The sequence below is a fragment of the Drosophila subpulchrella genome, chromosome 3L (genome assembly GCF_014743375.2).
Source record: "Drosophila subpulchrella strain 33 F10 #4 breed RU33 chromosome 3L, RU_Dsub_v1.1 Primary Assembly, whole genome shotgun sequence".
Classification (NCBI taxonomy): Eukaryota; Metazoa; Arthropoda; class Insecta; order Diptera; family Drosophilidae; genus Drosophila; species Drosophila subpulchrella.
Genome location: NC_050612.1, coordinates 23,040,742 through 23,065,399, shown reverse-complemented (window position 1 = coordinate 23,065,399; position 24,658 = coordinate 23,040,742). Strand labels below are relative to the sequence as shown.

The window sequence follows — 24,658 nt, the reverse complement described above, 5'->3', positions numbered from 1 at the left end:
AGTTAAACAATAGAGAACAAACCATTGAGACGAATTTCGCCTTATTAAGCGATAAGAGATAAGGTTATTAAAACTTCAAGCACTGCAAATTGAATTATGATAGATAATAGTGAGCCATTCAACTAAAAAAGTATTTCTTGCCCCTATGTAAATATGTAACATCAAACACTTTGAGATAATTGTTTATCTTTATATTAATTTATTTAACAACTATTCCTAACGTTTTATTGCTTATCGGCGAAAGCAGTTTGGTTTGTGTCTCAACTAACAACTAAAAAATATTTATTGCATACTTCCGTGCTTAGCCATTCGTAATTCTCCATCAAAGACTTTTTCCAAGTTCTTTTAAGAGGCTTTCGTCTGACTGCGATACAACTTGGAATAGATGCCATTCCTGGCCAGTAGTTGAGCATGAGTTCCCTGCTCCATTATTTTTCCGGCTTGAATCACACAAATCACATTGGCATTTTGAATGGTGGACAGGCGATGAGCTATTACAATGCAGGTGCGACCTGAACACGCCGAGTCTAAAGCTTGTTGAACCACCTAAAATACAAATATAGTTAATTAAAAATTAAATTTAATTAATATAATCCTTAGTTTTTACCAAATCATATACAAAAATTTTAAAAACTCACCCTTTCACTTTGGAAATCTAGTGCAGAGGTTGCTTCATCTAGCAGCAGGATCTTGGGATTCCTTACCATCGCCCTCGCAATTGCAATCCGTTGCTTTTGTCCACCGGACAGTTGGGTTCCCTTGGAGCCCAACACCGTATCATATTGGGCAGGCAGGGACATAATGAACTCATGGGCATTGGCCATTTTGGCAGCCTCAATAATTTGCTGCATGGGCACTTGCCGCGTGGTGTCCCCATAACCAATATTTTCGGCAATGGACTTCTCAAACAGCGAAGGTTCCTGGGAAACAATTCCCAACCGACGGCGAAGAGTCTTCAGTTCCATATCGTGGTGGATGCTCTCCTGATCTATAAGCTGGAATAGGTAAAAGGTTTTATATTATAGAACTCTTTTGTATTTCCTATGTAGTACCCTAAAAATAATATACTTTCTGATTTATTAGATATCTTGGTTTGACTTACAATCTTTCCCTCATCGGGATCGTAGTATCGCATCAATAGCTGGACACAGGTGGATTTTCCCGATCCCGAGGCACCCACCAAGGCCACCGTTTGACCCTGGTTTATATCCAGATTGAAGTTTTGCAGCACTTTGATGTGGGGTCTTGAAGGATAGGAAAAGTTGAGACCCCGATAGCTAACTCCTTGTTGGACCACATTTGTCTTGTAAGCGGATCCATTGCCATTCTGCTGGATCTCGTAGGATTCGGGTGATTGGATCGTTGGCTTGCGATCAATGATCTCGTACATGCGATTCGCGGAAAGGAGTGCGGCATTGAAGGCAGGAGTAAATGCAAGAGATTGGGCCAGTATAAACAAGCCATACAGCATTGTGTTGGATATTCTTAAAAATATAATAAATGTTAATGTTTGATAAAGAATCTACTTTTGTATTTACCCACTTCATAATAGTCTCAAATTTAATATTGCCATCGGCACACATATGCCCACCATAAGTTAAAGTCACTGCATAGCCAAAGAACATGAGGGATTTACCCATGGAATTGACCAGTCCACGCCATTTCAGACGACTGAGAATCTGCACCCGATATCTCTCCACCTCCTTGTCGTATATCTTAATGAGCTCCTCCTCCCGTCGAAGTCCTGCGACTGTTCGGATTTGAGTTATAGTTTCCGTGGCTATGCGGCTCGTCTCCTCAAGGACCGCCTTCTCCTTCAAAGCGGACTTCTCTCCAAATCGCGCCTCGAACACAATGGAGGCTATCATGAAGGGTGAGGTGCTCAGGCAGATTAAGGCCAGTTCCCAGGAGTATGGAAAGGCAATCGAAATACTGCATATAAAGTTGGTGAACGCCTGGATGATGTTGCTCAAGGGAAAACCGATGGCTCCCTGAACACTAGCCGCATCTCCAGAGAGTCGGGCAGACAGAGCTCCAATACTGTTCTCCTTGCGATCGAACCATCCCATCTCCTGGTGCATGATGCTACTGAATGTCTTGGATCTATAAAATAAAGGTTACTCAATGAGAATCTGATAAACAGATGACTTTAGAAGAACCCACCTCATTCGCATGGTTAGCCAGACTCCGGCTAGATTAAAGAAAAATGTCTGGACGAAACACACCACGCCAGCTGCAACTCCAATCACCAGGGAGATGATGGCCATGGAGGCACTCTGTTCGAGAACCTCCTCGTCAGTAGGTTTGGCCAACGAACCATATAATTCCGCTAGGATAACGGAAAACACCGGCATGGTGACTCCAAATAGACCAGCACAAATGGCGCCAATGATGAGGAAACTCCATTCGGGCCTTGCCCAACCCAAAATTCGAAAGAAGGTACGGAGATAATTCCCAGATGGACTACCCGGTTTCTCTAGTTCCTGATTCAGAGTTGGGTTGGCTAGACCATTCAGGTTCTTCATCTGGAACTCCGCATTCTTTCCCAGCGACACTATAGAGTTACGCGTGCCCAGTTGGAACTGTTCAACCTCATAGGACATTTTTCTCTCCTTGTTCTCGGCCTCTTCTTCCAGTTCGTTCAGTAGCTCCTCGGCGGAATCATCATAGGAATGCACGGTGACCATTTTGTGATAGAATCCCTCCAGCTTCATCAGCTCCTCGTGGGTACCCTGCTCCACGGCTTTGCCATTTTCAATATAAACAATCCGATGAGCGTGTCTAATAGCCGAAAGGCGATGGGACACCACCAGGGTGGTTCTACCCTTGCAGGCCTTGTCCAGAGCAGCCTGGACTAGCTTCTCGGCATGGTAGTCCAAGGCTGAGGTGGCCTCATCCAAAAGCAGAATTTTGGGCTGCTGGATCAGAGCTCTGGCGATGGCAATACGCTGACGCTGACCTCCAGAAAGTTGTACTCCCTTCTCGCTGATATCCGTATCATAGCCCTGAAAGTCAAGGGAATCCTATAGTATGTTATTAATTTAAGATGTGAAACCTTACCTTATGCAAGGCTACAATAAAGTCATGAGCATTGGCAGCTTTGGCGGAGTCCTCAACTTCCTTTTGTGTGGCTTCTGGTTTCCCATTACGGATATTCTCCCCAATGGTTCCCTGGAAGAGCACCGGTTCCTGACCCACCACGGCAATATTCGAACGCAGCCAGTTCAGGTTATACTTCCGTACATCCTCACCATCCAACAGAACTTGTCCAAAAACTGGATCATAAAAGCGCTGCAAGAGCTGTATGCAAGTGGACTTTCCACAACCCGAAGGACCCACCAAGGCCACAGTTTGTCCTTCTTCCACAATTACATTAAGACCCCTCAAGACAATTACATCTTCTCGGGCGGGATATCGAAAGAACACATCACGGAACTCAACAGATCCCTTCAGGCCGTAGTTGAGAATTTTGCCGGCTTTGGAGAGTGGATCAATAAGGGAAGTGCGATCGATGACCTCCAATATTGCCGATGCCGATCCTCGAGCCATGGCAAAGGTTTCGAGGAATGGAGATGTACGGGATATTTGATTGGCACTCACGATTATTCCCGATATCACAATCATCACAACCGCTGGCGTGTACTCCCGTTCGTTGATGGGAATACTTGGATCACGGTAGAATAGGATCAAATTTGCTCCGTACCAAAATGATCCCGCTCCTGTGATAAACAACATGGCCTTCATCACCGTGTCGCTCAGTCCGGAGAAGACTCCCTTCCATTTTCCAGCCCTGAGAGCGGGTTTCAGGAGGGTATCATAGCGCACGGACTCGGTTCGTTCTCCCCCAAATGCCACCACAGTCCGGATGGCACCGATTACTTCCTCAACTACAGAGCTGGCCCGCACATAGGAACTCTGCTCCTGCCCCGTGAGTTTTCCTTGGTACTGAAAAATTAATGGTGATATGTTATTTATTATTGGTGGAAAATATTTGGGATTTACTTATGATGTCTTTAAGAAGAGAATTCCGTTTTTAGTTACTTAGATATTACAAATTACAAATTTTCTATGTGAAAAGCCCTCTTATAAAAGATTATTTTTTTCTCCTACAGAATATATTCGATGTTTGAACTATTCGTTCTCCCAAAACTATTCATGCTAAGCGATTCGTGCAAATATATGTTTTCAATGAGGTAGGTAGGTACTTATTCTATTTTAGGAAAACTATTTTCGGATAAAACAAGCATATGGTCAAGTTCACTTTACGTTCGCTAGAAACTGCCTTCGTTTCTGGCAAACGGGTTCTAAACAAATGAGATGCGGTACTAAAACGGAAATTAAAATCTAATTGGGTCTACTTACATGGGCCACTACCGAGTTGACCACTAATGTTAGGGGAATATAAAACACTATTGCCAGAGCCAGTTTCCATCCATAAATAAAAGATAGAACCACGCTGATAATCACTTCACACATAATTTCCACATAATGACCCAGATTCTCTGCTATGCCACTGCGTATTTTCTCCATGTTGCTAGGAGTAGGTCGGGTTAATAAATGTCTTCATGTGGTTTTCAAATTACTAACTCTGTAATGCGCACTGCAAAGTTTTGATCCTTGGCCATGTCATGCCAGCCGATTTCTTGCCTCAAGGTGGCCTTGAAGAATTCCCTACGCATGCGAACTGTGAGCTTCAGAGCCAATCTGTTGAATGCATCCACATAGTAAACTCCAGAGAAAAGCATCAGTAGGGTATTCAGGGTCATGAGTATGCCGAAGGATACACTATCCTTTCGCAGCTCCTGCATATTCTCCTCGTACGAGGCATTTGTGCTGAAAAAGAGTAAAGTAATTCAAATGTTTGGTCTAATATACCCGAGTGTGACAATTTTAAATCTAAATTCAGCTTTACATTTCTGTGTACTTTGCTTACAACGACGTCCTTGAAAACTTGGCATTGTTTTAGCCCTTTTTTACTTCAAAAGTATTCTTTTATTTAAAGTACGCTGGCTTCCTCGAAACAATAAATAAATTTGCGGATTGTACAACCGAAAAGACGTCCGTTCGCGTTGAAAGAGAGCGAATAATTGATTCATCATCTCCCAAGAGGCCTCTGCAAAACGTTCTTTTATGGTCTAAAAATAGGTTTTCTGATGAAATACATTCATGAAGGGAAACAGTCATGAACTTAACATACCTTTTTTTAAATAAATGTATGCAATAGATTTAAAAAATGCAAGTTCAGAAAATTTGACTTGCGGAAAAGTAATTGAAATAAATTAGCCTTCAACTTATAGATGAGAAAAATAAGTTATAATGCTTTGGAGGACAAACAATTAATTACATATATTACAACCTAAGACTCACAGTATCTTTCCGCCTCCAAAAAGGGACAATCCGATGGTGACCGAACTGGTTCCCTGGCCCAGAGTCCTATCGATGAACATGGCCACCAGTTCGCTGTAGACCACAATGGCAATGGGATAGACCAGGGATTGGAGTAGGGCCGCCACAAAGGCGGACAGGAGCAGGACATAATCCCATCCACCGATGTATCGGAAGAGCTGAGTGTAGTTGATCATCGGCGGGGCTTTCTCCTTGGACTTGCCCTTTTTCTGGGCCTCCGGCGCAGTCTCATCCGCATCTGCAGCAGGAACATCTTCACGGGTCTCCGTCATCGTCATCACTGCGAACTATCGCCTATAAACCAAACTCATTGACCGGCGGGGTCAATTAATAGTTAAGAAAGCGCGCGCAGGGCGAAACCAAAAATCGAAACGCCCGCAGTTCGTTTCGACGATGGGTATATATGTATAAAGATGGTCTCGAATGGGTTCTTGGCTCTGGGTAATTAACTCCCTCTCCAACGGAGATTGTAGCGCTATGCCAGATGCCCTGCCGATGAGGCTGATCTGCCTGGGATCGTGTTTAGCTTTAATTGTTTTGCATTCCGCGGTTCCACAAAATCGTACGCCACTGGTCTTTTTATTTCGATGCTATTGCCATCCGGAGCAAAATATTCCGCGTCTGTTCCGTTGAAACTGCAGAAAGCGACTGGCGGGTCTGGCCGCTATGGCGTCAGTTTTCTACAAATTCGGTTTCTATTAAAGTATAGACAGGCAATGGTGGGACTCTATCGTCGAGAACCCCTTTATGGTCTTTTATTAATATCAATTGAATTGATTTTACTCAAGGCTCACGATGACTGGTGGAAAATCATTGACCATCTTTTCTCCAGCAAGGTGTGCACCGCTCCATCGCGGAAATGGGTCAGCCAAATACGCAAATTTGACGTAATTGGCATTCCGGACAGTTAAACTTATGATCTTCCCTGTTTAATTGAGATCTGTTATCATTTCTCTGATACGCAAAATCAAGATTGCATGTCATTGACCATGAACATTAGCAGCGGTCGTGTGGGTGGGTGGCGTTATAGACACGCCACAAAGATTGCTCTCTTATCAGCCAGATAAGTTTTGTGGTAGATCTTACAACTTATACCTCTAATAATTATAAATACTGCAAATAAAGTTACCCAACGTACAGCTTTGACAATACCGCATCCCTAATTGATAAGAAACCTCCCCAAAAAGTGACAATCACGATTATGGATAAAAAGTTGTTTACAAGTTTATTTAGTTTTTGGTGACAAGTGTATTTGGGCTTTTGGTGAGAATTACAAAAATGTTTGGATAATATTCAATGATCCTTTTGGGTCTTGTGCAGCTTGGCATAGATTCCGCCCTGGGAAATCAGTTGCATGTGGTTACCCTGCTCCACTACCTGACCATTTTGGATCACACAGATCAAATCCGCATTCTGGACGGTGGACAGACGATGAGCTATGACGATACAGGTTCGCCCGGAGCAGGCGGAATCCAAGGCCTGTTGGACCAGCTGTTCACTTTGCAAATCCAGGGCTGAGGTGGCTTCGTCGAGGAGTAGGATCTTGGGATTCCGCACCAGAGCCCTGGCAATGGCAATACGTTGCTTTTGACCACCAGACAATTGAGTGCCTCTGGCTCCCATCCGAGTATCGTAGCCATTGGGCAGGGAAATGATAAAACTATGAGCATTGGCACTCTTGGCTGCAGCCATAATCTCCGCCATGGAAACCGATCGACGATTGTCGCCATAGGCTATGTTCTCAGCTATCGACCGTTCGAAAAGAGTAGGTTCCTGGGAGACTATACCCAATCTGGTCCTTACTCCCTCCAGGGTCAGATCATGTTGAATGTCATCGTGATCTATGTGCTGGTTAGAGAAAAAGTATTCATAAGAATGTTGATTGTTAAAAAATATATGATGAGTTTCTTACTATAGACCCCTCATCGGGATCGTAGTAGCGCTGTAGCAGCTGCACACAAGTGGACTTTCCACACCCGGAATGACCCACCAAGGCCACCGTTTGACCCTTGAGCACCTCCAGATCCAAACCATTGAGAATCTTTGCATCAGGTCGTGTGGGGTATCGGAATTCAACACCCCGATAACGTACACCCTCAAAAAGATTTAACTGCTTGGCGAGAGTATTCTTGATAGTACCCATGGGTGACTGAATCTTGGGTTTGCGATCTAGGATTTGGAAGAGGCGGTGACCCGCGATCAGAGCAGCAGAGAAGGCAGGGGTAAAGGCCAGGGATTGGGCCAGCATCATGGAACCATACAGCAAGGTTTCCGATACCCTTAAGTAACAGATTGAAATGTGTAATTCAAACAAATCGGAATTATTATTTCCCATCCTTACTTGATAATATCCTGGAAGGGCAGCTGACCTTCGGACACTAAAACACCTCCGTAGCAAAGGGCCACAGCATAAGCAAAGAATGCCGATGCCTGCATGGTGGAGTTAAGGACTCCTCGCCATCTTAGCTTTTGGCGGATCAACACCTCCACTCTCTGGATCTCCTCAGTGTACTCGCGGATAACATCCGCCTCCCTCCTCAAACCGGCAACAGTGCGTATGTTGGATATGGATTCGGTGGCAATGCGACAAGCTTCCTCAATCACCTGCTTCTCCCTTACTATAGCATTAGACATCATCCTGGGAATTGTTTAAGAGTTACCAAAAAGTATAAGTAACTATAAAACTAAAACCCACTTGGCTTCCAGGATGACAGATCCCACAATGATGGGACAATTGGCCAAACACAAGAGGGCCAATTTCCAGTTGTAGTACATGGCAACGCTGACACTCGATATAAAGTTGGATAGGGCCTGTATCATCCCGCTCAAGGGATATCCAATGGCTCCCTGGACACCAACTGCCTCACCGGACAAGCGAGCGGATAGAGCTCCCACCGAGTTATTCTCATCGTCGAAAAATCCAACTTCCTGGCTCACCATCGCATTGAAAGTCATGGCTCGCATTCTGGTTGTCAACCAAATGCCTGCGTAGTTGAACAAATAGGTTTGCAGAAAGCAGACTAATCCAGTGAGGAAGGCCAGGCCCAAACAAGCCCAGGAAAGCACAGCCGTACGACTTAGGGCCTCATTCGGATCCTGTTCAGCCAGGGCTGCATAGAATTCACCAAAGATGATGGAGAATGCAGGATACAAACAGCCCACGGCTATGGCGCTGATGGTTCCCAGGATCAGGTAACACCACTCGGGTCTGGCAAGCTTTAGGATCCTTGAGAACGTGCGGAAGAAGTTGGGTTTCTCGGGAGGAGCCTCAACTATCTTGGCATTGGTGTCCTTTATGAGTGCCTTTATAATGGGTTCGTCAAACTGAACGCTGTTCTTCTGACCTTTCTCAAAGTTCAGGGGACTGGTCTCAAAAGACTTCTCAAACAGAGCCAGGCTTTTTCCTAGAAATGGTTTAAAGTATTACTCCCAGTGGTTATTAATACTAAAAGTATTTACTTTTGGTTTCCTTAATGGTCTCCTCCTTTTCCACCTCATCGGGCATGTTGATGTCGCCAGCATGAACCATGTTGTAATAGGCACCCTCAAGAGCCATTAGATCATCGTGGGAGCCCTCCTCCAAGACTTTGCCATCATGAATAAAGACAATTTTATCTGCACCCCGAATAGCTGATAGTCGATGGGAAACTACAATGGTTGTACGACCTTTACTGGCCAAGTCCAGTGCCTGTTGGACCTGTTTCTCCGATTGGTAATCCAATGCAGAAGTGGCCTCATCCAGCAGCAGGATCTTGGGGTTCTGAATCAAAGCTCGGGCGATGGCTATGCGTTGTTTCTGACCTCCAGAGAGCTGTGAGCCCCGCTCACCAATCATGCTGCGATAGCTCTGAAGAAAGTGCATGTTGTAATCCAGAATTTGTGGTTATAGATTTTTTCTTACCTCTGGAAGATTAGTAATGAACTCGTGAGCCCCCGCCTGAGTGGCAGCTGCCTCGATCTCTTTTTGTGTAGCTCCTGGTTTACCGTAGCTTATGTTTTGGGCTGTTAGCAAAATGACCTTATAGGGCTTATAATGAAAGATAAACTCCCTTTCAAAACTTACCTATTGTGCCCAAAAATAGAACTGGTTCCTGACCCACAACGGCAATATTCGATCTCAACCATTGGATATTGTACTTCCTAATGTCCAGATCGTCCAGGAGCACTGAACCGAAAACAGGATCGTAGAACCTCTGGAGCAACTGGACGCAAGTGGACTTTCCGCAGCCCGAGGAACCAACCAAGGCCACAGTTTGACCCGCTCTGATCCTTATGTTTAGTCCCCTATGAACTATAACTTCCGGACGTGAAGGATATCGGAAGAAGACGTCCTGGAACTCCACATCACCACGAAGACCGTAGTTCAAGAGCTTGCCATCTGTGGAAAGCGGATCGATCTTGGAGGTCAGATCGATGACCTTGAACAGGTTGGTGGCACAACCACGGGCGGTGGCAAAGGACTCCAGAAATGGTGCAGTTCTGGCTATGTTATCCGCACCCACAATGATGCCAAAGAAAGCCTACGAATTTTAAAAGGTGTTCAATAAGTATGATATAAGACAATACATTTATAAATCTTACAATCATCAGAATAGCCGGCGTATACTCCTTGTCTTCCTCATATCGATCGTCGATAATAAGATTGACGCCATACCAAAATGCTCCGGCGCAGGATAGATACAACATGGCCTTTAAAACAGCATCACTGACCCCTGAAAAGGCTCCTTTCCACTGACTGGCCTTTCTAGCTGGGACCAAAAAGTTCTCGTAGCGCTGTACCTCCGACTTTTCACCACCGAAAGAGACCACAGTGCGAATGGAACTCAGGATTTCCTCTGCCAAATTACCAGCTCCTGCATAGGATTCCTGTTCTCGAGCCGTTAACTGGCCTTGGAACTGAAATAAGGTGTAGAAAAAATTATAAATATTAGAAAATTGCATGTTCTTTAAAAGTTCTTAAAAATGTTAAAGTTCTGCCAAAGTATTTCTCGTGTTTTTCTCACCTTGGCTACATAGTAATTAAGCAGGATCACCAGAGGTATATAAGAACTCACAGCTAGGGTGAGCTTCCAGCCGTAGCCAAATGATATGGCAACGGTTATGATAAAACCCACAATCAAGTACACAAAGTGTCCCACTTTCTCGGAGATGCCATCACGAATCTTTTCGATATCGCTGTGAAATATAGAAGGGTTCTGCTAGTTTTTTCTCCAAAACAATAGTTCTTCTAATACTTACTCAACCATGCTCTGGGTAAAGTTTTGCTTGTTCGCCAGATCATGCCAACCGATGTCCTGACGCATCACGGATGTGAAGAGCTTAATCCGCATCCTTGTGACTTGACGTAGAGCTACCATATTAAAGACATCCACGGAGAAAATTCCTGAGATGAACATTACTACTGAAGCAATGGTCAAGAGAATGCCATACGATATGGAATCATCATATAAGGCTTCGCTGTTTTCCACCCTTGATGCATTCGTACTGGAATAATCATTATAAAGGTCAGAATGTGTTATATCTTCTTCATTTTCTTTAATATTTCCCTAACCACATCCTTGTATATATCACATATATGTTGATATATTTTTTATGAAATATACATTTTATATGATCGATTTTAGATGATAAACATATTTATATGATCTTAGATTCTAAACTTGTTATGAGATATCTATTACGAAAACCCCCATATTTACTTTTGTGAGCACTTACAGAGTTTTACCACCTCCAAAAAGAGGCAAGGCATGGACCTTCGAGCTCGTGCCGAAATGCATAGCACGGTCTACCAGCATAGATGTAAACTCGCTGTAGATGATGACCACGGCGGGCAGGGTCAGGGCCTTGATGCAGCACATTATAAACCCAAAGAACAGCCAGGCGATCTCGCCGTACGTGGAGAATCGAAAGAGTTTCAGGAAGGCAATGGGCTCCGTGGGCTCCAGACCCTCCGCCGTGGGCGCCTCCTCCAGGGATTTGCCCTCGCTGGTCGTGGTGGAGACCTCATCCCGCTCCATTATGATGGATAGACGACACTGACGAAATGACAATTAAGTGAACTTTATTATTCAATGGGCCATCGATCCGTGGTCAAGATTTCTTCACTCAAAGCGGGCACAAACTCGAACCAGACCAGACAAAAGGTTAATTCAATTAAGCAACACTTTGCGTCCGCATGCAAGTTTGTTTCTTTGGCCACATAGTTCTCATTGACCCGCGGGGTTAACAAGTAATAGAATATATACTATTCGACACATTCCTGGGTGAATGGTGGCGTAACTTTTTAAGATACTCCTCTGCAGATTGAAATCTGTTCCTTCGAGTGCATCTTCACCGTGGGATATTCACCTTTTTATTGACACTCTTTGATTTATCCTTTAATTATTCGCACTTGTTCCAGATCGATGTTGAAAATAGACCGCAGATTGTTACCGCTCGAGCGCCCAAGCGCAACTGACTTTCCATCCTCCATGAGCATCCATTTAAATTTGCTGCGTACATATATCGCACCGTTGGGGTTCAAATTCTAATTGATCTTTCTCTTGGGGTAGGTTCGAAGAGTCTCGATTGATCAAAGAGTGTCAGTGGCAAATGCCATAAATTACTCTCCAGTATCTCTTATATTAGCAAAAATATATTTTAAAATCTTCTTTATTAAGTGATTGGTTTTATTTAAAAGTATAGCTGCAAGAAGTTGCCTCTTAATCTGTACAAAGGCCACAATTGCAAAGATATCCTACATTCACATACAGGGGATAATAATTACAAAATATATACTTAGGCTCTTATCTATGGGTACTTGTAAAGATACAAAATCTAGCTGGATAACAATCGCATATCACATACTGTGTTGGTTTACAAGTATTTACACTGCCTACACGAGATAGAGATTCTTTATAAAGTTATGCAAAGATTCAAACGCTTAACTAATATGGCAAGTGCCAAAACAATAAGTCAATTTCCTATTAAATACGCTAGTTATATACAATACTCTTTACAGTTACAATTGGATGGTAATATACTTGTTGTATTTGCTAGAATTTTGTTGAGCTGCACTTAGAAAGTAAGAAGTTTTGGAATTTAAAACCTTTTTTAGTTGAATTACTTTTTAAGGAATTTGAATTGATTAAATAATAATATAAATTTTAACCAATTCCAATTCAGTAAAACTTATTTAAAATAAACCACGGCTTGAGATTTCCTGATCTACTGTTTGATTTGCTATAAGAAAAGTGATTAATTGTTCTAGGACAAAATCCTTGAACTAATGGAACTTTTCTAGGCTATTGATAATATCATTTTAGTGGTTCCGGGTGGCGTAATGCCATTGGGTTTTAAAACTAATTACGTGGCTCGAATTCCGATCGAATCTATGCCAATCTAATCCGGCGGATCTCAATGTCAGACGTACACCTCTCCGGTCTTTTGTTCCGGCTTGTGTTTCGCCAGTGTTGAGGGAGCCGAAGATCCTCCAACTCCTCCCGTTTCCAGACCGCCACTTCTGTGAGGCATTGGCATCGTGGCTGAGGTGTCCACTGTATCAGTGGGTGCTGTCAATCTCATAGAGGACCGCTGCTGCGGATCCTGCAGATTGAGGCTCAAGTTGAAACTGTTGTTCCGTGAAATATTGGGATTTCCATTGAGGGGCTTAACGGAGAGCAGGGCCGTGGTGGTGATACCACCATTTCCATTGCTGGACCCACTGTTGCTGTATCCATCCTGGACATCGGCACCGGTCAGTTCCACAATGGAAAGTGCCGATGGCGATCGCTGTATGGACAGGGACACCGGTATCGTGGTGATCACATCGTTGGGATCGTAACCACTGGCCGTCGTCGTGATCGTGGGCAATTGGGCGTTGGCCGAAATGGGCAAGATACTCAGGGTCCCGCTGGGCATCGTTTCCCCACCGCTGCTGGTTACGCTGAAGGGGAACGATAGAGTGGTAATGTTGGTGGCAGCGGGCATATCTGGAAATTAGGAGGGAAAAGTATTACTTCAGGAACATTCTGAAATGAGCTTTCATCAAAATTTCTAAGAAATACTGAAGAAATTAAATTATCGAGGGATATTCTTATATTCAGTTAGGATATAAAATGTACTAATTTTATTGTATCATTATTTTAGGATATATGTTGAGATATTACATTACGGAAAATTATGAAAAAAAAGAAGAACTAAGCATTAGGTATGAAAATGTCTAGTATAAAGGAAGTTTTTATAGCTGATCGAATGAAAAGATTAAAACTAATTTAGATATCAAAACTCCATTCATCCTATGAAATGGATTATTTAAATTGGAAAGAAGGAATTAGGTACTAGGGACTTTGACCCACAAGATCTAAAATATACTTTTAAAAAACCCTATAAGCTGTGTAACCCTAGGATATGTGTACTTACTGCTGCCTGTGAATCCCTCCTTCATGCTGGCTGCCAGGGCGGCGGTGGCGGGATGTCCTGGAATCAGAGTGTTATTGGACGATGAGCTATCCATCTCTTTGATGGGCGAGAGCAGCAGTGTGCCCAGCACCTGGCCGCTCTCCTGGTGCAGAAGGGTGTCGGGTGCGTAGGAGGAGGGGTACATGCCCGGTGGTGCGCTGGTGGTGCTCAGCTGTTGTGGTGCCATAAGGACGGAGCTGGTGGCTACATGGGAGTGGTGCGAGTTGTTCAGCAAGTTGCAGGATTGGTGTTGTGCATTGTTGTGCGTTTTACTCACCTGGATTCGTGTTGCCATCCTTGGCCACCTCGGGTGTGGGAATCCGCGGTCTGCTCTTGGCCACATTCACATTCAAGCCATTCAACTTGGAGTCTGAAAATGAGAAGTAATTTAATTAGTGAAACATACTTTTGGGGATTTTTAATAAAACATAAACTGCATAAAACTTCACTTATTTTATATACTTACTCTGCTTGATAAGTTGTCGTTGTGCTCTTATGGACTTCCTGTGCACAAACTTCCCATAGAGACTCGATTTACTTGGCTGCGATCCCGCCTGCTGTTGCTGATGCGCCTGCTGCAGTTGCTGCTGCTGCAGGATGGTCAGTGGCAATCCGGACTCGGGACTAGAGTAGACAGAGTTGAGGCGGTTCCGGTTAAAGGGCATTCCGCCGGAGGAGTAGGCCGTCGACTGGCTCCTCATGGAACCCATTCGAGACAGCTGACGAACCAGCCAGTTGTTCTTTCGCCGCTCCACCATCGGGGTGTCCACGCTCTCCTGTTAAGGTAAAATATTTTATAATATTATATCCTTTATTATTTGTTCACCTCTAAGCGAAGGCATATCTGTTAAAAATATTTGTCAACTTTGATTCTCGACAGATTTCTCATAAATAATCCAGTAACATAAAAACTGGAAAGCATTTAAAAGTTTTTAAAGCTAAAGTTATGTTCCATAAATTAATTATACTTAAAGCTAATGTTTCTTTTCAAAACGCCAATAATGTCAAAAAATGTATGCGAGAATAATAAAACAGTGACAGTTAGTGGCTCTGATTACAATGTTAAGTGAATTTAGTATTTTAATGCTCGTGGAGAATTACCACATTTTAGAAAACATGTTTATGAGGGTCATAAACAAATTTTAGTTGCCTATACACATTATTATAAGTTTATTGGTTCAATATAACTCCGACAAAGATACATAGATTTAATATGTAGACCTCTAGGGATATCTTAAGTTCCTTCGAATATTTTCTATATAAAGTACTATATACTCACGTAATCCGCGTAGACATCGTCGTTGAGCATCCGCTTGCCGCCACCGGGCATTATGTTGGCGTACATGGCGTCCTCCTTCTTCACCTTGTACTTCTCGGCGGAGCCCTTGGGCTCGTCCTTCCGGTAGTGCTCGGAGGCCACCGTATAGGGCAGATCCTTGGGCACCACGCACTCCCAGTACTGATCCCGCAGCAACTCGGGGTGCTCCTCGTGCATCTCGTCCACGATCATGTAGGCGGCCTGAAAGCGGGTTTATCAAAAGTGGATCAGTCGAGGGCTTTTCAAAATCGGAACGTGTTTGCCATTTGCGATTTTCGGGCTATTTCGAGGAGGCACTAAACCTAATTACGTCACAGCAATTGAACCGTGGCTACTGTCCCACATCGAAACAAAAGAAAAAGTGAAATTGTTTACAAGTTGTTAATTATTCCATAGCAAAAACCAGCGCTCAGCCCACAACAGAAAATTGCAAGTAATAAAAAAAAATCTGAAACAATAAAAAAAATAAAATTTGTTAAAAAAATACTCATTTGCTTAATCATTTTGCCGCGCTCTGTTTTCAATTTGCCATTTACGAGCGACTGAGCCAAGTGTCACGTCTGGTCGTGTGGATGTGGAGTGCAGCTGAAATGGGCCAGAAGAGCTGGCAGAGGTGTTGGCATTAACCCCCTGCTGATAACCGGGCCCAAAGCGGGCAGTTGTGTGCTCGACCACTTGGGATGCATTTCCGAAATCGAGCAAACCCAGCGGTGACCATAAAAACACACACGAAAACAGTCAATGATAAAGCTCTACAAAAGAGGTTTCAATGTTTTCAGTTTGTATTTTTTTTGTCGTTTTTCTCATTTTTTAAACAAAAACCTGTTTTCGATTTACTTTTGCTGCTGCTGCTGCTAACTTTTGTAAATAATTGCAAGCGACGGCAGACCCCAAACACAGATACAGATTGCACACATGCAAAACGGGCTCCTAACCCACACCAACGTCGAGCTCCAAAGCCCAAGTCCAAAACTTCAATCAGCATCAGCAGTCGAAGGGTTATAGTCGAATCGTGATGCCCTAATCTAGTTCTGAATGAAGTATTTATTGTTGTTCTTAAACTCTGAATTTTAAAAGCCTTTCTTTTATATTGGTAATTAACTTACATTTTGAAATTAAAAAGTAATCTTAATAGACATTTTTAAAACAAAGTGCATTCCGTTATTGAGTTTCTCTATAGGAAACATAAGCTTGTTTAGGATTTATTCAATAACTCTCAAGTAAGTATCATAAATAAAGATTTAATAAGTGCGTTTTGCAGGCACATGTAAATGCTAAACTAAACTGGTCTTTAAAATGAATTTTTATATTGATGTATGGGAAAATAAAATTAAATCTTTCCTTATATTATCTATTAGAATGATTTTCTAGAAAGAATTGAATCGTATTTTACAATTTAAAAGACTTATCCCACAATTTAAGATACAATTACGTTAAGGTAAGTTAAGTTTTACTTTATGAAAATGGATTTACTTGAATGCAAATATATTCTTCACATATTCTAGCACGAGTAAATGCTAATTTAAATCACACTTGCTAATCTCTATACAATTCTATAAAATGTAGTCATACCTTTTTAAGTGCTAGTTTTGATCATAACAGAACAAATATACCTTTTGCAAGTTCTCGTGTTATTAAAACTTTAGTTTTAAAACAAAACACATTCATCTTTAATATAGACTACCTTATTATCTTATTGAAATTATATTAAAATGTAATACTTTTATGTTTAGGGCACTCTGCAATTCGTTATGCAAAAAAGTATTCTCCTCCTGAGTCTTTTGTTGGCTATGTAGAGAATGCCTGTTATTTTTAGCACGTGGCAGACCGACATGTTCTTCTCCTTTCAGCAGCATTCAAAGAAGTAGCTGACTCAAGCGATTATCGCTTCAAGAGCGCAAATCTTTACTTAGTTAGCACGATAACCCAATTAGCGAACTCATATTTTAGCAGTCATAATACTTGGAAACCTATAAAGCTATAATTATGAATATTACCCCCTACCAGATGAGTATAAGTATCTTGCGAATTTTTGCGGCTCAAGGTTTAAGTTAAACGCTGGGAAGTTCTGTTTTGAAGTGTTTCGAGCTAGAGACCATCTGTTCCTAATTCAATTTGTAAGTCAGTGAATTTATCTACCTCTTGCTAAACGAAAATAATTGGGAGTTATACAGGTTTTTGGTGAAATTCGAAGGGGGACTTTTTTTCGCATCTCTAACGAAAAATTATTGTTTTATGGTTGTATATACCGCAGATGTGATTGCCACTGCTTATTAAAAATGTTTAACGGATGGCTGGATTATGGACAATATGCCACATCGAATTACGTAAAGATTGTGCGAATTATTTGCACTCGTGACTCACCTTGATGTGCCGGTCAATCAGCCAGTTGAGCTCGATATCATCGTCATCTTCGCCAAAGGGATTGATTAGCACCTCGGCCACTTTCAGCCAGCCCACGTAGAAAACAAACTGCAAAGATTAATTGAAAGCGATATGATCGGATAATTACATCATAGAAAGAGGAGGATAGACAATTTCAACAGAACTTGGGAATAACTTGAAGGCACGCCAGGGAAAGCTTCGCAATTCCATTCACTTTTTGTGACTTCAAATTATATGCCATGTGCATTAACAGTTAATAATGATAGCTAAACACTTGTCACAGATTTATATCGCGGAGAAACAGAAACCAGACCAAGAGCCCGGCAAAATGCCAATTTATTACGTGGAACGTGACCGCGAATCGTTTACATAAAGCAACTTGAAATCTGTCCCTAGTGGAGAACCGCAAAAACCAAAACGGAAAACAGCAAACACATCTGTTGTAAGTGGCCATATCATGATATAGCCATTATATAGTATACAATATATATAGAGCATCGGCGGGGCGTATCGCTAACAAGGTATAGCCATTACATTCGACCACTCAGTTTGGCGGAAAACAGCAAAAACAATTGCGAAAAACAAATAACCGCAACAAGTTTTAAAAACTTTTACAAAACGACGAGACGTGCAAATTTGACTCTGATTTATGGTAAATAAGGCGGAACGTGCAAATTAAGATAACTTCTAACCCGTCTTAAATCAAGCGCGAAAATTATGACTTCATTAAAAGCGGAGACAATTGATTTACCTGCAATACGGTGAAGAGGGGGAAGTACAGATCGGGGTCTTCGCGTCCATTTCTATCCAAGACATTGGGCAACATTTGTCGGCCCAAAAGGGCAGCTATGAAATAGGTATAAAGCACCAGGGTAACCACCTGAAAATGTTTATCAATTTGTTAATATTGTATATAAAATATTGATTTGTAGGTCTTTTGTGGCCATAAAGATCGTTAAACTATTTGTTAAATATTTATAGAACGGTTATATATTTTTGGGAAAAGACCATCTAATATTCTATGAATTTTTGTACACCTTACCTGAGTGTAGACCAGAGGAACACAGACCGTGTCATATCCGATAAGACCACCCAAACGCCTACGTATATCTGAAAGTTCCACCAAAATGGTCTGGACAATATGATCTGAGGCAATTAAACCATCCTTTCTGGCTCGATTTATGATGTTGGTGGCCCAGACCAGGGGCATCCAATACTTGGACATGGGACTCTTCTGATTCAGAGCCTCAAAGATCTTCATCTCGGACTCGTGCATCAGACCCGCATCCACAAGATGCTGGGTAGTGGGAAAGCGACGTTTCACTCGGAGGGAAATTCGCTGCAGGGTGATCACATAGGCCAAGACCATATAGCGCATGATATTACGACGCATAAGGCGACCCGTTTCGTTCTGTTTTGTGTGGAATTAAAGGCGGTTAAGGGTTATTATTTTTATATAAAATTATTTTCTTACATTTACACCACCATTTGAATTGGGTATAGCTGCACTTATAAACAGGGCCAACGTATCTGGCCAAGGCAGTAGACGATATTGCTCCCACCAACGTTTCACGACAAGATTTACATAGAAGCCCAGCACAAAGGACATGGGTATACTTTCACTCTGCTGCCCGAAATAAAGGCGTATTTTCTTAAAAATGCTGGAAGAAATAAATAGGATTATTCAAAAGATATGATTGATATGAACTACTTTTAAAACTTACGCTTGCTGACTTTCTGTCAGACCGAATCTGTAGATAACATTTATAGTATAATATAAACAAAGATACGCAACTAACTCGCGCCAAATCAATTTGTAAACGCTGCCTCGCCATCTGTGAAAAGAGGAAGGGATTTGAGTTAAGTAACTTATAAGGTAGTCAAGGAGCTTACGGCTTAGTCGATCTTTGTCGACTTTGAACTGTAACTAACTGGTTTTGATTTATTGGAAATAATTTCCTCATTCAGATATCTAATCTTGTCCCTCTCTTGGCTGCTCATCGTATAACAGATTGCTTTTCGTGCTTAATGGGTCGGAAGTTCTGCATGATTTTTTTATAGGGGCATTCCAATCTTGCATGTCACTTCCAATGAATTCTAATGTGCCAAAGTGTGATTTGATACATTATGAAGAAATATATTTATAATGATTCGCATAACCGCTTTGAAACTGGTACTAATCAGGTGGGGTCTTTGTTCTGTTTGTTTTGATCAAGGTTTCGCTTGCCTTCTTCTCTTGAAAATTTAGGTTTGTGTGGCTACAACCTTTGTTCAAGATTATTAGTCAAAAACAACTGAAACTATTGGAATTCGAGGCTATCGCCAAGAAATAATATGTTTTAAGTAATTTTTAAATTTTTCCAGCCATAAAATTAACTTGCCTAAGTTTTCAATTAGTGAATATGTGCCTTATCAACTGAGCTCTTCGGAGCTTTGGTGTTATAGCTACCAATTACTTTTCTTTCTGGCTTGAATGGCAAAAACTGGAACCGTGCAACAGTAACTGGAACTGGAATTGCTATTCTAACTGCCCAGTTACGAGTGACTGCACTTGGGAAACAATTAAAGCGAACTGGGGTTAAAAATAAACACACTCTAAAAACAAAATAACCTGAAACCAGATGTTGTCGGGGGGAACTGTCAATATGGAGACTGAATAGAGAGGTTCAGAGTATTGGATGTTAATTGCGTTGGTAAACATTCGAACAGGTGAATGAGTAATGCGGAAAAATCCCCGGAATCGGTACCTCTTGGGTGGTGACCTAGATTGTCTAGACCCTGTACTACAGCTGTTTCAAATGTTTTCATATTTTGGTGAAATATTTCTCAAGTGGGGTATCTGAATTTAAATTAATTTTGAAGAAAAACTAATTTGTTTCTATGATAAAAAGATATTTATAATTTTTTTACCCGACAGTATTACAATTTTTATAGTAAAAATTTTCTTATAGATAATACTCACTTCCACAGGATCTTCCAGAAGCAGCCGAAGCTGCTTCCATTTGGCACTTCTCCCGCATATGAGACGGTCATTGTTTATTGACGTCCCTCCTTTTTGACTTAGCGTTTTTACGCTGATCTTGTTTTGTTTACTTAATCACAAACAATTGATTTTTATTGTTATTTTTGCCGGCGCTAGGCCGCTGCCAATATGGAGAAGGCCGAATTGTAGTTGTTTTTTGATTTCGTACGCGAATTTTGTTAATTGTTTTTGTTGTCGCGTCATTGAAAAAGCGTCGCCGTCGGCTGCTTTCCTTCTCTCTCACACCCCCGCCGCTTAGGCTGCGACTCCCTCTGCTTCTCGCTCTCTCCAAGCCTCAGGTTTTTAACTTCTCCTAAAAAATAATACAAAATATACAGTCGTACTACTTAAAAAGTGTAATTTAAGTAGGTTTTTATCAAGCTTATTTCAAATTATTAATACAATATTCCCTAAATTGCTTTATATAAATTGTTTTTTATTTTTAAATAATAATCTGTGATCAGTGATCACTGATCATATATCATTAATTTTACAAATAGCTTTTAATTTTCAAATTAATATTATAAAAATCGTAATTTAATGTTGTGGAAATGATCATGAACAATTGAATTTTATTTTAAAACTCTTGAATGGGTAACGTTTCTTTCGAGCATTGTATTGTTACTTAATATATTGAGTAAACACTTTTTGTATTCTCATTCAACAAAATTATAACTGAGAACTATACAATGGTATATCATTTCTTCGAGGCTTGACTGTATCCCCAACAATAGGAGGCAGGAGGTGGGCGGTCACATGCGCCCAGTAAAACTGTAAAGAGTAATACACATGCAATCCATGCAAATAATACTGGAGGGCTCAAAAGCTCAACTTAAATTCCGGCACGTATCGAACAGTATTTCTGTGGTGTTTCTGTTGTTGCTGCTGTTTTCCATTTTGTTATTTTGTATTTATTGTAAATTTGAATGGCTATGCACTTTCAGTTCGGGTGAAATGCGTTACTTAAAGCTGAGAACAGAGTTATGGCCATATATAATAATATGTCACTATTTCTGTGTATATATAATACACATTTTTTAATTTATTTTTTTCACTTCACTTTATTACGATCACCTTGTACACACAATTATTGCGGGTTCCCTTTGGGGTCTTTTGTTTTTTTTTAAGCGCTTAAAGATAATTTTGCGGCCAGGATTTTCCCAAAACTGTGGTCTCCTCTCGAAGGCAAGGTATCTGGACGACTTGATATCGGGATTTTTGGACTGTTGTTTATTTTTTTTTCATCAGAAAACCTTGGGCTGGGCAAAAATTCGGCAGTTTCTCTCTGAATTTTTTTGCGGGTGCTTAATTTGCGCCGTCAGCGCCACGAGTCTTTATCGTTTCCCGTTTTCTGTTGATTCGACTCTTGATTAATTCCGTTTATGTTGCGTTTCTCCGAAGCGATTTTGATTAATCGAACAATTGGCGATTACAGATTTTTAAAAAAGTGTTTTCATCTTGGGCCTGCAAATGCGAATATTTTAAACCTGTTGTATTTGCTCCTTAGCGCTAGTCGAAGCTGCAAATATTTGCATAAGCAATAACCAGACGGAGGCAACAGAACGGGTTCTATATATGGGGCTTAGAGTTATACAGATTCCCGGGACAGGGGACTCCGGCAATTTTCACTTTAGCGCGTTAATTTCGTTTACAAACAAAGCAGGTGATCTTCAGGAATGTAAGAGCCAACCGGTTGTGAGCAGGGGTCTAGGCCACGTTAAGTCACGATGGCTAATGATTATACGGCTAGAGAAGCCACCCACTGCCACTGGGCTGCGGCTTCCAAAGAACTTTTCGATTGTTTAGCAGTTGGAAAACAACTAAAGATGGTCGTGCATCGCAGATTAGTTACTTTAAACTGGCTGACGGCTGAAAGTTTCGCAATCTACATGTTCTTTGGAGACAAATAGTAGTCATTGACCCTGCCCGGAGATTTAATCTCAACTGTCCAGCTCTGTGGTAATATATTTTCAGAACAAATAGCCTGTCAACCTGCGCTGGAGATATGAGAGGCTGCAGCTTCTCGAGCAAACACATTGCGTATACGCGATATGAGGTAAACCACACATAAGAGTCGACATTGATTGGTGACGAATTCGGTTCGAATAATTTTCACTTTCGTTTGACGTATTTGCCCCGCAATTTGTTTACCAATGAGTCGAGGCACTGGCACTCTCGAATTCGCCTGCCACTTGCACTTTTTCCGGCGGCAGCCGTTCCCAGAATTAACTACTTGAAAGGTGGGAGTTTTCGGGCCTTATTAGCACACAATAAAGCAGATATATCTAGGCATTAAGCCGATTTCTGTTAGCATTGTTAGCGTTCCCTATAAACTCATTAAGTATTATTGAAGCGATTTAAACAGCACTTTTGAGGAAAAATTAACGTGTTTGTTAAGGTATTAAAAATTTATCATCATTGATCTTTTGCCGAGGTTTTCGAATATATATAGCTTTTCATTAATTTACATTGATTTATTGCCAGCACTCTTATGATGGCGTATAACTTTAATTTATACGCTAATACATCAAATACATTTCATTTATCATTCGTGTGCGGATTATACAACCAAGCACCATCAATTACTTTATTACTCCGCTATTTATAGTATTTTCTGTCTATACATATAGGTATATACATCTTTCTAATTGCTCTTCGCTCATTAAGCTTATTCAATTGAAAAATTGCATCCGAATTCGGACTTGCCGCGCATTCAGTCAATAGAATGCCGAGTGAACACCTCAGTGGATCGGGGGATCGAAAAAACATAAATAAAAGTAAACTTGACCAGTTGGGAGCTGGAAGCTTAGTTTACGGAGCCGCCTAGGCCATTTAAAGCTGGAGACACGCGCTGGCGTGCGACGCGTCTACGATTTCAGATACTCAGATACAGATACGGATACTCAAGCCATTGGATACGTGAATCTAATGGGTGGCACTGCTCATCCAGATCATATGAGTAAGGTTTTTCGTTCACTATATAGGTACTTCTAATGGGGGTCCCTTTAATTTCGTTACACTTTATACACACTTTAATCAAAAAACAGCAGCAGCAACGGAGATCGTATTTTTTGTATACAAAATTTCAGTCGTTTTGTGTAATATTCGAATGCTGGCTTCAATGGGGTTCCGCACGATCAACTGGCGAGTGTTTCAGTTCAGCCCAGTTAATTTTGCTCCACGTACCGACAGCGCGACGACGGGTTTATCGCTGGACACTTCAAGCTGGAGCTGGAGCTGCAACTGCGATTGCGATGCCGACCGCCGAGCAACCTGACCGCTCTACAAACTCAACCAAACTGCGCTCCAGAGTTGGTCGCGAGCGGCTCTTAACTCACTTTTTTCCAGCCCGCACGAAAAAGTTTAGTTGGCAACAGGTAGACGAGGCAACAGCGAGCGGATCCCACAGAATACTGGGTGCATATACATATTGGTGATGACAAAGGTGTAGAAAGAGGCTAAGGGGGGCTTAAAAACTGGCTAGCCAGAGTTAAAGGATTTTATTATATTTAGTTGGATTAAATATTGGAATAAATATAAACTATCAAAAAATGCATGAATAGCTTGAAGAAAAGTTATACCTTATGTAGGCACTTGTAGAAAAGGTGTAAGACTTTGGAAATATAATGATGATGATTTTATTTGAGTATCATGTTATATCTTTTATTTTTTTGCATGCCATTATAATATTCCAAATGTTGGTACTTATATTAAAAAATTTTGGAGAAAACCTTAGTGCAACTACTTCTTAATTCGATATTTGGTTATAGTGACAAATTAACTAAATAACTTCTTATTGGGTTTTTAAAACTTAAGGATATGCAAGCTTTATATTTGAACCTAATTCAAAATTATTTTTAATGCTTAACTTTAAGTTACCCCCTTTCATCTACGCCCCTGAAACTGTAGAGAATCTGTAGCCTCTTTATTGTTAGACCTCTCTTTCAGATGTGTGCCTGAGAGTCCACTTCGATGAGGTTAATCAGCTGTTTTCGTTTTGACTTTAAGCCACAGATCAGCAGAAACAAAGAGAAGTTTTTCAGAAACAAAGGTAGCGGGATTCTCAAAGAGATCATTTCAGTTCTGGG

The 24,658-nt window shown here is 41.4% G+C and overlaps 2 protein-coding genes across 3 annotated transcripts; both read right to left on the bottom strand.

The window, feature by feature from the left end:
* Window positions 1–169: 169 nt before the first annotated feature.
* On the bottom strand, window positions 170–11,869 carry LOC119552515. The gene is made up of 21 exons (XM_037862133.1): window positions 11,755–11,869; window positions 11,122–11,441; window positions 10,645–10,890; window positions 10,410–10,581; window positions 9,988–10,302; window positions 9,470–9,926; window positions 9,308–9,408; window positions 8,866–9,253; window positions 8,102–8,810; window positions 7,748–8,044; window positions 7,319–7,685; window positions 6,702–7,254; window positions 5,368–5,686; window positions 4,588–4,833; window positions 4,363–4,534; window positions 3,061–3,945; window positions 2,164–3,005; window positions 1,543–2,103; window positions 1,103–1,484; window positions 639–995; window positions 170–546 (listed from the first exon to the last, which is right to left on the bottom strand). Exons 2-21 carry the CDS (start codon window positions 11,421–11,423, stop codon window positions 346–348), a joined length of 7,872 nt encoding a protein of 2,623 aa, XP_037718061.1. The 5' UTR covers window positions 11,424–11,441; window positions 11,755–11,869; the 3' UTR covers window positions 170–345.
* A 184-nt stretch (window positions 11,870–12,053) lies between these two features.
* Window positions 12,054–23,890, bottom strand: LOC119554197 (bestrophin-2). Of its 2 annotated transcripts, none has more exons than XM_037864995.1 (12): window positions 23,757–23,890; window positions 20,511–20,883; window positions 19,273–19,383; window positions 19,023–19,209; window positions 18,591–18,959; window positions 18,300–18,428; window positions 17,528–17,635; window positions 15,125–15,364; window positions 14,312–14,621; window positions 14,123–14,215; window positions 13,807–14,049; window positions 12,054–13,376 (listed from the first exon to the last, which is right to left on the bottom strand). In XM_037864995.1, the coding sequence occupies exons 2-12, from the start codon at window positions 20,579–20,581 to the stop codon at window positions 12,808–12,810; spliced, it is 2,430 nt and encodes an 809-aa protein (XP_037720923.1). In that variant the 5' UTR covers window positions 20,582–20,883; window positions 23,757–23,890; the 3' UTR covers window positions 12,054–12,807. The 2 variants fall into 2 exon arrangements, with proteins under 2 accessions (XP_037720923.1, XP_037720924.1); XM_037864996.1 differs by having other exon boundaries at window positions 13,807–13,863.
* Window positions 23,891–24,658: the final 768 nt, after the last annotated feature.